Source organism: Ictalurus punctatus, chromosome 13 (genome assembly GCF_001660625.3).
Source record: "Ictalurus punctatus breed USDA103 chromosome 13, Coco_2.0, whole genome shotgun sequence".
Taxonomy (NCBI): Eukaryota; Metazoa; Chordata; class Actinopteri; order Siluriformes; family Ictaluridae; genus Ictalurus; species Ictalurus punctatus.
The window spans coordinates 19,111,830-19,124,800 of NC_030428.2; the positions used below are offsets into that span (position 1 = coordinate 19,111,830).

The 12,971-nt window shown below is 39.6% G+C and overlaps 1 protein-coding gene across 2 annotated transcripts in view; it reads right to left on the reverse strand.

The window, feature by feature from the left end:
• Positions 1–2,331: 2,331 nt before the first annotated feature.
• LOC108273491 (cadherin-10) overlaps positions 2,332–12,971 on the reverse strand; it is a 51,800-nt gene continuing 41,160 nt past the window's right edge. For both annotated transcript variants that reach the window (XM_017482755.3, XM_017482756.3), the window contains exons 9-12: positions 12,566–12,684; positions 12,292–12,400; positions 11,710–11,961; positions 2,332–3,450 (exon numbers count right to left, since the gene is read on the reverse strand). In XM_017482755.3, coding sequence (XP_017338244.1) covers positions 2,960–3,450; positions 11,710–11,961; positions 12,292–12,400; positions 12,566–12,684 — 971 coding nt within the window. In that variant the 3' untranslated portion in view covers positions 2,332–2,959. The remainder of the gene's footprint in view (positions 3,451–11,709; positions 11,962–12,291; positions 12,401–12,565; positions 12,685–12,971) is intronic.

A 12,971-nucleotide genomic window follows, 5' to 3' on the forward strand; every position in this document is an offset into this window, starting at 1 on the left:
CACCTGTTGATCTGGTCCATGGATTGATGACTTTGTCACCAAATTCTGACCCTGCCATCCACATGTTAAAGAAAGTGAGATTCATTAAACCAGGGTACATTTTTCTGATCTGTCTAGTTTCAGTGAGCCTGTGCTCAGACTGCTGTTCTTGTCTGACAAGAGGGGAATGTGATGTGTTCATCTGCTGTTGTAGCCCATCCACCTCAAGGTTTGATGTGTTGTGCATACTGAGATGTTTTTCTGCTCACTACGGTTGTAAAGAGTGCTTATTTGAGACGTTATTGTCAGCTTGAATCCATCTGGTCATTCTCATTTGACCTCTCAAACTGATTTATATATATATATATATATATATATATATATATATATATATATATATATATATAGAGAGAGAGAGAGAGAGAGAGAGAGAGAGAGAGAGAGAGAGAGAGAGAGACGCTTGTGTCTGAAAATTCCAGAATTTCCAAAATACTCAATCTGACCCATCTGTCACCGAAAACCATGCCTGGGTCAAAGTCAGTGAGGTCACATTTTCCCCCATTCTGATGTTTGATGTGAAAATTAAATTAAGCTCTTGACTTGACATGATTTTATGCATTGCACTTATACCACATGACTGGCTGAATGGATAATTGCATGAATGAGCTTGTGCAGGTGTTCCTATTAAAGTGGTTGGTGAGATAATTGGAGCTAAATATGAAATTCTGTATTGTTAGGAAGAAGATACTTAATTGCAACTTTTGGATGCACATCACCAAGTTTGGTGGAAAGGGAAGCACCTGATACCCCCATCTGGCAAGATGTTAAACAGTAGAAAAGGGGTTCTTCAAACATATGTTAAAATAAATACATAACTGTTTGCAGGAATACAAAATTTTAGTTTGTCAATGAAACTCAGTCTCTGGATCTGAACCATATTAAAAACCTGTAGTTTTGAATTGAATTAGGCAGCCTACAAGAAAATCTTTAAAATGATAAAGAATCTTGAAATGTTCAGCATGGAAGATGGTCCATCTATAAGGGTATACAAAGGCTCAATCCTATAATCAAATACCAATTGTAGAGCTGCTGATAATTCTGAATGCAATGTCCACATATTGTGCTCCCTCAACCCAAATCGTAAACCTTCAGAACATCAAACATTGCTCAATTATCCTTAAATTGTTTATTAGATCAAGATCTATAAAGTACAATTTGTGAAATGCTACATTTCTCTTTAATGTTTTCTCTTTCAAAACAATTTCGCTGCTACTCTGGCAGATGTCCATGTAGCTAAAGTTCAAATTAAAAGCTGCTCCAGTTGGTAATCAACTTGGGACATACACCAGTGTATAAGGGGGTGATGAAATAAAATCTTACCAAGGAATGTATAACTTATGTACAGGCATATACATTTCAACTTTTGTGTTAATAGGGAGATTAAGGTTCTTGAGAATGCATGTGCTAAAGAATTTTTAACTTAGGCTTTACATGAAAGGCAATGTGTAAATATATTAATGCTAAATTATGGAGACAATTATAAATGCAATCAAATAAACAACAAATATATTATAACAAATAAAGATCTAGAAGATTTCCTGAATGCGCCTGTCATGTCAGAACAGAACTCGGCCATAGACTCAAATTCCATGAATCCATCACAGAGTCACAACATGGCTCATTTGGACTCTATTTCCCATCACACACCGTTTCTCTCACATTCAAGGTCACCTGATTACTAATTTCACACATCTGTAGCACATCTATAAAGCACACACACATAAGTAATCCAGGCTCAAATGCTATTAGTGCAAAGTTTTCTCATGATGCTGAAAAAATCTTATTCTTTTTCCATTTTTATATTCTTCTTTCCTCCCTGATTCTGGTTTTTGCCTTTGATACTCTAATTGGTCAGACTGTTACGCTGATCGTCTGACCCTCGCTTGTTTTGTGATTCTGATTATGCATATAGTTTTGGATTTGTCTACCTCTTGCAATAAAGTCAAACCTGCACCTGCAACAGTCTCTGCTGCCTGACAACTTTCTTCATTTTTCTGATCATTTTTATCTAGTTATATTTTTCCCGTTGTTATATTATTTATTTTTTCTTTTTGTTTTTCTTATTAATATAAGCAAATTACTTGTTTAAATCTAAAAGAAGCTATCAGTTTTACCTTAAAAAAATGTAATAAAAAACAATAATAAAACCATGGTGTCAGGAAAGTATCAGATGAAATATTCATGTCTGTTCATGGTCAAATGCTTAAAAAGGAAAGACTGCTGTTATTGCTGTTATTAAAACTAGTCAATCCATTGATTTCCAATGATGATGTTTAACACACAGTAGAGATTTTCAAAACTTTATTATCAAAATAAGTATAAAAATATAAATACAGTATAAAACAATATGACAGCAGTCGTACAGAATGAAGATTGTATGACCAGGTTTCTACAAGATTACACTTTTCATTGTACATGATCTAATTCTATGTGCTGAGATGAATGCACACATTGACACTTTGAACCATTAAAAAACTTTCACTGTAACACTGCCTCTTAACCCAAGATACCAAATAGTTTACATGTATTTATTTTATGTATGGTTTGCCATAAAAGCTAAGCTAATAATCAGATTGTTTTCCATTTATTTGCAGTAAACATCAATAGTATAGAAAGCGGCTATCACTGTTCGAACATACAAAACACATTATTCACACCATCGATCACAACAAATTCCTAAACCTCAATGGCAACTTTATGAAATATAAAACATAGAGAAGAGGAAGAAAGAGAAGAACTAGATCAAGAATGAGAGGAGGAAAATAAATGTTTTAATCAAATCTCCCAATTAATTTAAGCATGATTTTCAAGTCTTTTTTGACTATAACTGGATTATACAGTTGGGTAAAAGAGTGTTGATGTGAGTTATCTCATGGAATGATATGAGTCAGAATACTCAGAACAGTGTTACAACATGGTGCTAAGTCTCTCTGTGCATCTCTTTTCCTATATACATATCTGCCAGTTTTTTGAATGGTGGCCCCCACTGACTAAGATAATCAAAATCCTGATCTGATTCAGTTGCTGTTGACTCAAGTGAACTAAGAGATTCTGCGAGTGAACCATTGCCCTCATAGGCATAAGTGGCCAGTGAATCATACGGCGGTGCTGCAGGGTCCAAATCATTCTCCTGAAGACGTCCGTTAATAAAGTCCCTCACGTCTGTATTGTTTTTAATGGGTGAGACGCGTCGGAAGGGAAAGAGCATTTCTGGGATGATGTCACGTCTCACCTTGTTGGTATCAATGACTTCGGGGTTCCTCAGAGTGCCAATGTCGAAGGCCTGTGTGTCTTCTTCCCCTCCGCCCTCATCATTGTAACTCACCACGTTGTCCCTCACGTCCTCTTTGGAAATGATCAGAGGCTCTTTCTTCCTCTGCCGTCTCAGTGCCGCAAACATGACCACAATCACTATAGAAACGGGTACAGGAAAACAAAAACATTACCATTTCTATAGCAACCGTTGAGATAAACAATACTTTGTGTCCTTTAAACATTCTGTGAGTGGATGGGACAACATCACCTAGAGTGGTAAATATGAAGAAAATGACTGAAAGCCAGCATGATCACCATGGCAACAAGCAAGAGAAAAAGCTGTGATCGAACCCTGGGAGTGACCTTCATTTAGCGAGTGACCAGAGGGGGGAAAAATGCTTAGTAAAAATGGATTATATGCAGTCATTAAGCCACAAATAAATAAATAAATAAATAAATAAATACATAAATACATAAATAAATAAATAAAAATTGAAGGGGGAACAATCAATTATCCTCTGATGAGAACTACTAGATCATCAGTTTATTAAAAGCATTCAGAGGCTGCTGGCTGGCTGAGGGCAGGAGAAAAGATAACAATGAAGCTGGCATTGCATAAAACTGTGCAGAGTTCAGCAGAAGCTGCAGAGGAGTGTGTTTCAAAATATGTCATGCGTCATGAACATTGCGAAAGGAGCCATAAGCTATTTGTGATAAATACTTAGTACTGCCTCGGATATAAACTTAAGTTAATATTTAAGTTTCAGAAAAATACAAACAAACAAACATTGTTTTGCTTTATTTTCCTCCCTCAGTACGTTTACATGGACAACAATAATCCAATATTAACCCGATTAAGACAATACTCTGATTAAGAAACTACCATGTAAACAGCAATTTTTTATTAATTTAATCTGATTAAAGTCATACTTGCAGTAAACACAAATCGAATTAAGACGTGGAGTATACCTGTTTTAGTCACATTATCGACGTGCGTTACAGACATGTACACACCTTAATCATTGTGTGGGAGTTTTCACTGCATTTTGCGATAGGACACGTACACACACGGCAGTGCTCAACCGTTTGACGGCAAACAGGAGAGCACGGCTGCGTCCGAAACCACGTACTTAACTACTATATAGTAAGCGAAATACATGCATATAGTAGGTGAAATACATGTATATAGTAGGCGAAATACATGTATATAATTGGTGAAATACATGTGTTTCGGCTGCTATATAGTAGGTAAGTGTGTGGGTCAAGGCTTCAAGCAGTCGGCTATTTGCACATATAGCATGACAAATAATGAACTGCACTTGAAGCTTTTGTAAAATTAAAAATAAAAACACCCAAAACTGTATACTGTACCATAACAAAGATGAACTGTATGTTGATATGTGAAATTCTGGAGGAAACGTTAGACGGCATGGTGTGGCGACATAATGATGTGTGCCGTTAATTGATCTAAGTTCTATAACATGTAAAACGGGAACATGAAAGGAGTATTCTAAACACGACTCATGTAAACACCTTTATCATACTATTATCTTCTATTATCTATATATCTTATTCAGAATAAGGTCAATAATTTGATTATTGCTGTCCATGTAAATGTAGTCTCTGTCATCATGTTATATTATAGAATGTCCAGTGCTTTGAAAAGCACATATGTGACGTATTGACCAGGCTCAACCAATTAATATATATATATATATATATATATATATATATATATATATATATATATATAATTGGGCGTTTTGTGTAAGGACTGACAGGGCTGATTTGTAAACTGGCATTAAGACGTGTTTTCTGGTTTTCTTTTGAATAGGGAGCAAATTCTGCCTGAGAAGAGAACAGGTGCTCCTGTTGGCAGCTTGTTGTTTTTTTTTTTCCTGATCAGCAGCTGCTCTCTCCTCTCAGCAGGTAAATGGAGTGATTGCCCCTGCCTAACACTCAGGTGTTAATTATGAAGGAGGCCTCACAGGAGCTGCGTGATGCCCAGACTGGTGGACCACAGGTGGTGAGGGCTTGTTGAGGGTATGTATGGGTGAGTATGTGGAAGGGTTATTTTTGATGGAGGTACTGTAGCAGCCTCCTGTCATGCCCCAGTGGCCCCCTTTCACTGTGTGGAGTGCGATGGTGAATTGGACAGCTTGTCAGAAAGAACAACTAAAACAGTGCAGCGAGGGGAAGGGAAGGTAAGGTGCAAATGTCATGGTATTGCACTCAAGAGTCATAAATGCTAAGGTTTAACCATCACTGCTATCACCTGTCTACTCAAAAATTAAGTTCTGGTGGAAAGGGTGTCATAGAGACAGAGAAATCTATGCAAAACAATAAACTATATATCGCTTGCTGCAGTTCAGCAGATATAGTAGAAGATGAGAACCTGTTAAATATAATGAGCTAAAGCAGAATTTATAAAATATATGAAGAAAATGCCCCTCATTTGGGCTGATGCTTCCATGCATTCACATTCATATCATTATTTTTGCATTACCCTCATTCTCCATTGAATCAGGATTAAAACGATTGTGTCCTAGGACTCACTATTATGCACTTTTTCATACACTGTCTACTGAGGACACCTGATTTAGCAGCAAAATTAGCTGAGATGAATCACAGGGTAGTGCATTATAGGTTAACAATAATCTCTGATACAAACATAGTGACTCAAATAGTTGTATTAATGCAGATGATATTACCTCAGGTGGAACATGAGTCATGCTTGGCTAAGTGGCATACTATGAAAATGTCCTATCAAGTGCCTCTGGCTATAAGTGTGGCATATTGTAGCTCAGTGCTGCAGAAAAAAAGTGGAGTTTAGTGGGGTTTTTATGCTGCATTAAGTATATCTAGGTAAATGTGGTGTTTTATGATGGCAGAAGCATGTGACCTACTTAGGGGCTTACAACAGCAGAAAGGACTTTGTCAATTTCATGCATTTTATAATGAAAACCATTTTTCCCAGTGTTGCATTTTGAGAGAAAGTGTGTCTGAGAGAGAGAGAGGGGCGGGGGTGGGGGGTGGGGTTGTCAGGAAAAGAGACTTTCTGTATCACCTGAAGTAGCATCCTAATGGAGTGCCCTACTTTTAACCTAGTTTGTGATTGTTTGTAGAAAATTAAGGAGAAAAAAAGATGAAAGTAGAACACAGAGATCCGAAAGGGTCTCAAAGAAAACTTGATAAAACGTCAATGTGATTATGTTTTAAAGCATATTCAGGTTCATTGTTTTAGTTAATTGATGGTGAAAACCAATATGGTGAATTTTCTTAATTTAACCACCCTATTGTGTTCCAGTCAGGTTTGGCCAATTTTCTAGAACTACGGTTCCTCTCATCTAACTGACATAAAGCTCAATGTCTTTGTCCAGACTATAATGATAAATGGTCTGTTTTTTCGCCCCACTTTTTTACAGTATGTTAAAATTTTCTACAATGATGGTGTTCTAGTCAGATTTGACTGGCCATACATAATGAATAGGCCAATAAAACAATAAGTTTTGTTGTTTCGATCACTGTTTGGCACTTTTCATTTAGTGTTTAACCTGATTAAATTTGTAGTACTTAAACAGCAAATACATTGGATAAACCTTGATATAGCAGTCTAGCCTTGACAAAGTAGTTGTTGCTGTCACGAATCGTGACGGAGCAGAGATAGGACGGATGCAAGTGCAGGATGAACAGTTGTTTATTTGAAAGACAGACAGGCAGACAAATCCAAAACGTGATCCAAAACGTAATCCACAAACATGCAAGAGGTCAGGCGATTGGCAAACAGGCATACACGGGGCAAGGCAGGAATCTAGGTCAATAAACAAAACAAGAAACGAACTATGACGAGGGGCTGGAAGCGGATAATCCAGCGTGAACTAACTCTAAACATGGACCGTGACTGTGACTATGACTATGATACGCGTTAAACTAGCTCTAAACTCTAAAATCTTCCGCATTGTGTGCTGGGAGGCGCACGGTATATATGTGGACATAATCAGCGTCTAAACTGCTAGCAGCTGAGAGCGATTCAGACCCACGTGAAATCCCAGCCAATGACAGAACAGGGAGGAGACAGAAACATAAACAAAACACACATGTCCAGAAGTCATTACAGTCAACAACGGAAAAGCAGGTGCTCGCGCATTCGCGCTTAGAGCACGCTGCTTCAAGGGGGAATCGTGACAGAACCCCCCCCTCCCCCCCCCCAAAGGCACTCCTCCCGGAGTGCCATGAGTCATCCCACTCCATTGGCGGCCCCGGCCCCCTGGGCTGAATGTCCCAAGCAGAGCCTTGAAACGGCCCGGTGTTCTTGGCGGCGTAGGGAAGCGGAGCGACAACCTCGGCTGAGCAGGGAAACAGAGCACTGTACTCAGTAGAGCAGGGAAGAAGGGCGACGTCCTAGTCGGAGCATGAAGGCAGAGCGATGTACTCGGTGGAGCAGGGAAACAGAGCACTGTACTCGGCAGAGCAGAAACAGGGCGACGTCCTCGTCGGAACAGGGAAACAGAGCACTATACTCGGCGGAGCAGGGAAGCAGGGCGACGTCCTTGTCGGAGCATGAAAGCGGAGTGACGTCCGCAGCCAGGCAGGCAGGCTGAGCGACGTCCTCGGCGGAGCATGAAGGCAGAACGACGTCCCCAGTAAGGCCAGGGAGAGGAGCGTGGGTCTCCGTGCAGCCAGGGAGAGGAGCGTGGGTCTCCTCGAAGCAGAAGGGGGGAACGATGTTTGCCATGGAGCAGGAAGGCTGAGCGACGACCTCAGCTGAACAGGAAGACTGAGCGACGTCCACAGCTGAACAGGGAGGCTGAGCCACGTCCACAGCTAAGCAGGGTGGCACAGAGATGACCTCAGCTGAACCGGGAGGCTGAGCGACGTCCACAGCTGAACAGGGAGGCTGAGCGACGTCCACAGCTGAACAGGGAGGCTGAGCGATGTCCACAGCTGAACAGGGTGGCTGAGCGACATCCACAGCTGAACAGGGAGGCTGAGCGACGTCCACAGCTGAACAGGGTGGCTGAGCGACATCCACAGCTGAACAGGGAGGCTGAGCGACGTCCACAGCTGAACAGGGTGGCTGAGCGACGTCCACAGCTGAACAGGGAGGCTGAGCGACGACCTCAGCTGAACAGGCGGGCTGAGCAACGACCTCAGCTGAACAGGCGGGCTGAGCGACAACCTCAGCTGAACAGGCGGGCTGAGCGACATCCTCAGCTGAACAGGTGGACTGAGCGACATCCTCAGCTGAACAGGGAGGCTGAGCGACGTCCACAGCTGAACAGGGTGGCTGAGCGATGTCCACAGCTGAACAGGGAGGCTGAGCGACGACCTCAGCTGAACAGGCGGGCTGAGCAACGACCTCAGCTGAACAGGCGGGCTGAGCGACATCCTCAGCTGAACAGGTGGACTGAGCGACATCCTCAGCTGAACAGGGAGGCTGAGGCTCTGAGGTCTATGACTATGACTATGATACGTGTTAAACTAGCTCTAAACATTTAATCTTCCGCGTTGTGTGCTGGGAGGCACGCGGTATATATGCGGACATAATCAGCGTCTAAACTGCTAGCAGCTGAGAGGAATTCAGACCCATGTGAAATACCAGCCAATGACAGAACAGGGAGGAGACAGAAACATAAACAAAACACACGTGTCCAGAAGTCATTACAGTCAACAACGGAAAAGCAGGTGCTCGCGCATTCGCGCTTAGAGCACGCTGCTTCAAGGGGGAATCATGACAGTTGCTCAGTGGTTAAAACATTGGACTACTGATTGGTGGGTCATGTGTTCAAATCCCAGCACTGCCAAGCTGCAAATGCAGTTGTATAAATGAGATAGATGTACAGTATGTTGCTCTGGAAAATGGCATCTGCCAAAGGCCATAAGTAGCCTACCAGTGTTTGATAACCACTCAAGTGTTTTTCTTCAGGTCTATAGTACTTCAAATAAAATAAATTGTGCCTATTTTGCTCAAAAATTAGCAGTATAATATAATTTAAATGAGGTTTATTCCCCATAAATCCATCATAAAATCTTGTGAATGACAGGTCTGAATTTAGTGCAACCTTGATAACGTGGTTAAGAAGAATTAATTAATGAATTAAGGAATATACAGCAGTATGCACTCAAATTAAATTAAATGTTTGTCAAATTCTATCCAATTTTACCCATGGTGAAATTAGCCAAGTTTGGCAATAATTGCAATACAATTACTATTGAAAGACAAAATAATACCGTATATGGTATTATATTAATTTTCAACCATTCCCCATGACCTAAACCAATGTAACAGTTAATATGCATATATTAATTTAAAAGTTATTAATAAGACCTGTTCATAACAACACTAGAAAATAGACAAGAACAAAAAGTTTCATCTGATTACACTGCCAAACTCTGAATCAACCATTTTAGCAACACTATTCAGAGATTTGGATAAGAGAGTCAGCCCACCAAGGGATGTGTATTGGGTATGTTATAAATAGAATTTGTTCATGGCTCCCACAGTGAAGTGGCTGTGAGTTTACACAGCCCATTTACACTGATTCACGGTGTTCTACAACATTTATCAATGAGGGAGTAGATGTAGGTCACAGTACAGTTTGGCAGCACATGACATGTAAAGGATGGCCAATTGAACAGAGGCAGGTGAATTTGTGTTGAATGTATGTCTTATGTATTACACCAGAGGACTGCAGAGGTTCAATGGAGTATACATCATAATAATGAGGGGAAAAATCAAATCAAGTCAAAACTGAAGGCAGCTTCCTTGCTGCCTATGCTGTCTCATAAGTTGTTGTCTCAGATTGTCTCAGTCTCAGCAGTGCTTTGATAGCTACAAAGATTAAAAGTCCATGGTTTGAGGCAGACTTTGAAGACAACAGATATCATGATATTGCTGATACATACTTACTTACTTACATACTTTTTGGTTATTTATATTCTCATTTGTTTTTATTAATACGGTAACAGAAGAAATCATATTTTGTTCCTTTTAACCCATCTACATTAGAGAATAGTGTGCTTCTGCATGTGTTAAATTGGCCTTTGCACACTCAAAGAATGTTTGAATAGCATCTTTCTGGCAAGGATGAAATAATTTACACTTTCAGTTTCTCAAAAATGTAATCAAATCAGTTCATTCCCAATACTCTCTTCACTGGGACTCCTTAGAAGGAATGATAAAGTCTGCAATTGCGTGTGTTCTTTCTGTCATTCTGAATGAAAACCCTTTATCAATTATGAGTTGAGTAATCACCACGCTCAGGCATGCATGGCATACCATATATTTTGTGAGAAAGGTTAGTTCTGGATTTGTTAAATAAGAATTGGAATGTTTCCGCTATGCTATATAAGCCTGCATTGTGCTAAATGAAAAATACTTATTGACCTAATACCTAATTCAGAACTGATTCTTAATTTGACGTGCCTTAACTGTTATTAATTGAATACGATTTCAGAGGCAGTGAGCAAACTTTTAAACAAACAGTGAGCAAACCCTGGATATGAACCGTCTTTACATTTTGGAAATTTCGTGATGAGAAATCTATAGAATGATGAAGGCTGATTAGTGAGCATTAACAGTATTAACAGATTACAAATCACTACATATATTTTAGCACATTTAGTAAACATTTTACATACAGTAACTCGTTATAAAAACATGCTTTTATTTTGTATGTTTGTTAATGCACTTCACGCTGTTGTGACACACCTTAATCCTATAACTATAGTGTGTACTTCAAATCTATCAAACACATCAGCTGTGGTGATTTGGCTGATGGTAGAATAACATGCATTGTTAAATATACAGAGAGAATGCTAGCCTGACTCATGATTTTACTTGTATGAAGAGAACACTGATGCTCATAACCAGAACGACTCACCAATGACTTGCTGAATTTTTGTCAAGGTCAGTACTGTGATGTGCAATGTCAAACACCTTATCTGGGGAGGAAAAGGACTATGGCTATACCGTTGTCCCCTTCACCAGGAAACCATATATTTGTTAGTTTCTCTTAGTTGGTATTAGTTCACATTGTTAAGTAATTAGCCTCTCATATGTTATTACATTGTTAGCTACCATTTTTACCCTAGTCAATTCGTTTTCCAGGGAACCAAAACATAAGACTGGGAAAGCACACTGACGCTTCCCTGAATGATTAGCTAATGAGTTTATCATTTGTCCTCTCCTGGTTTTGGTCTGGGTAGGTCATAGTCTCAGCTATAGCATTAAATTAATTCACAAATGTATGAGATATTATTGTGGTCAGAGCAATTTTATAGCTTTGAGATTTGTGTACATAGATTTTGATTGATATGGAAGTCAAATACCTAAAGGGAAGTCAACTATTTGAGACACATGCAACATTCAATAATGGACTTTGTTTAAGTTCTGCTAGTACAAGCTTTACTCACTGAGCAGTATGATGATACAGAGTAAGATAGCGACGAGTGCTCCGGTGCTCAGGCCAGCAGCGAGCAGTAGGGCTTCAGTATTGCATGACTGCACATTCCCACGGCTGTCGCAGGCACACACTCGCACGGTCAAAGTGCTTGTACTGCTCTGTATAGGGTAGTCATTGTCTGAGATCACCACGGGCAGCAGGTATGAGCTCATCTCGTGTCGGTTGAAGCTGCCCCTTCGTGTCAATATCCGTGCTGTGTTATCTGGATGTTAAACAAACAAAATAACCAGGATTAATGGCCATGTCTCTGTTATCAGTGCTGGGAAACAACCATGTGATAGTTGTATCACTTTATCCTGTAATAATTCAGTGGTGCTAATAGTCTCTTCAAACCCTATTTTCAATATTTTTTACTATCAATATTTATTTTCTTCTGACACCGACCAAAGTGTTAATTAGAGTGTATTACTACTATGGCCAAAATGTCATAAAAGAATAATAAATGTTATATCTAAGTATGGTGAATTATTTATTGCCAAAATGTATTGTAGTATTTCTCATAATCAGTTGTATTTCACCCTGTGATATTTACCTTCATTGTCAAAAATGGTAAAGTTAGGGTTGACTGTGCTCTGACTGAAGACAAACTTATGCGCGACAAGTGGCTCGTCCGTATCCACAGCACTTATGGTCTGAATGAGCTAAAATACAATACAGCAATATTATTGTTATTCATGGTTAATTCATGGTTAGTTCTTTATGTCATTTCAGGTTATATGAGGTAGCTATTGGCAAATAACAAACTTGACAAGGATATATAATGGAAATTTGAAAATGAGGAGGAAACTGTTGAACCAATCACATACCTGCCCAGCTTTGACATTTTCACAGACAAAGGTCTCATAGTACATGGCAAACTCAGGTGCATTATCATTTACATCCCGGACTTTGATAAACACAGAGACTCTAGTTTGTAGAGATGTACCTGAAGGTGAGAAACAAGTTTCTGTAAGCAATGATTCTGTATTCTATATTTATTATAATTATTTGCTATACAGTGCTGGTGCTGTTGTTTTGGCTATGTAACATCAGATTAGACTGGCCCTGTAAGTGCAAAACACATTAACAAACCAAAAGAACAGTAACAATTCAGATATACAACAGGAAATCAGAGAATGCAACAGCAATTTCAACAAAAACAGCACATCATTCTGAGAGACAGTGGAAAACAGAGAGCAGGAGGATGTTTACAGTAAGAGGAATTATGAGCCT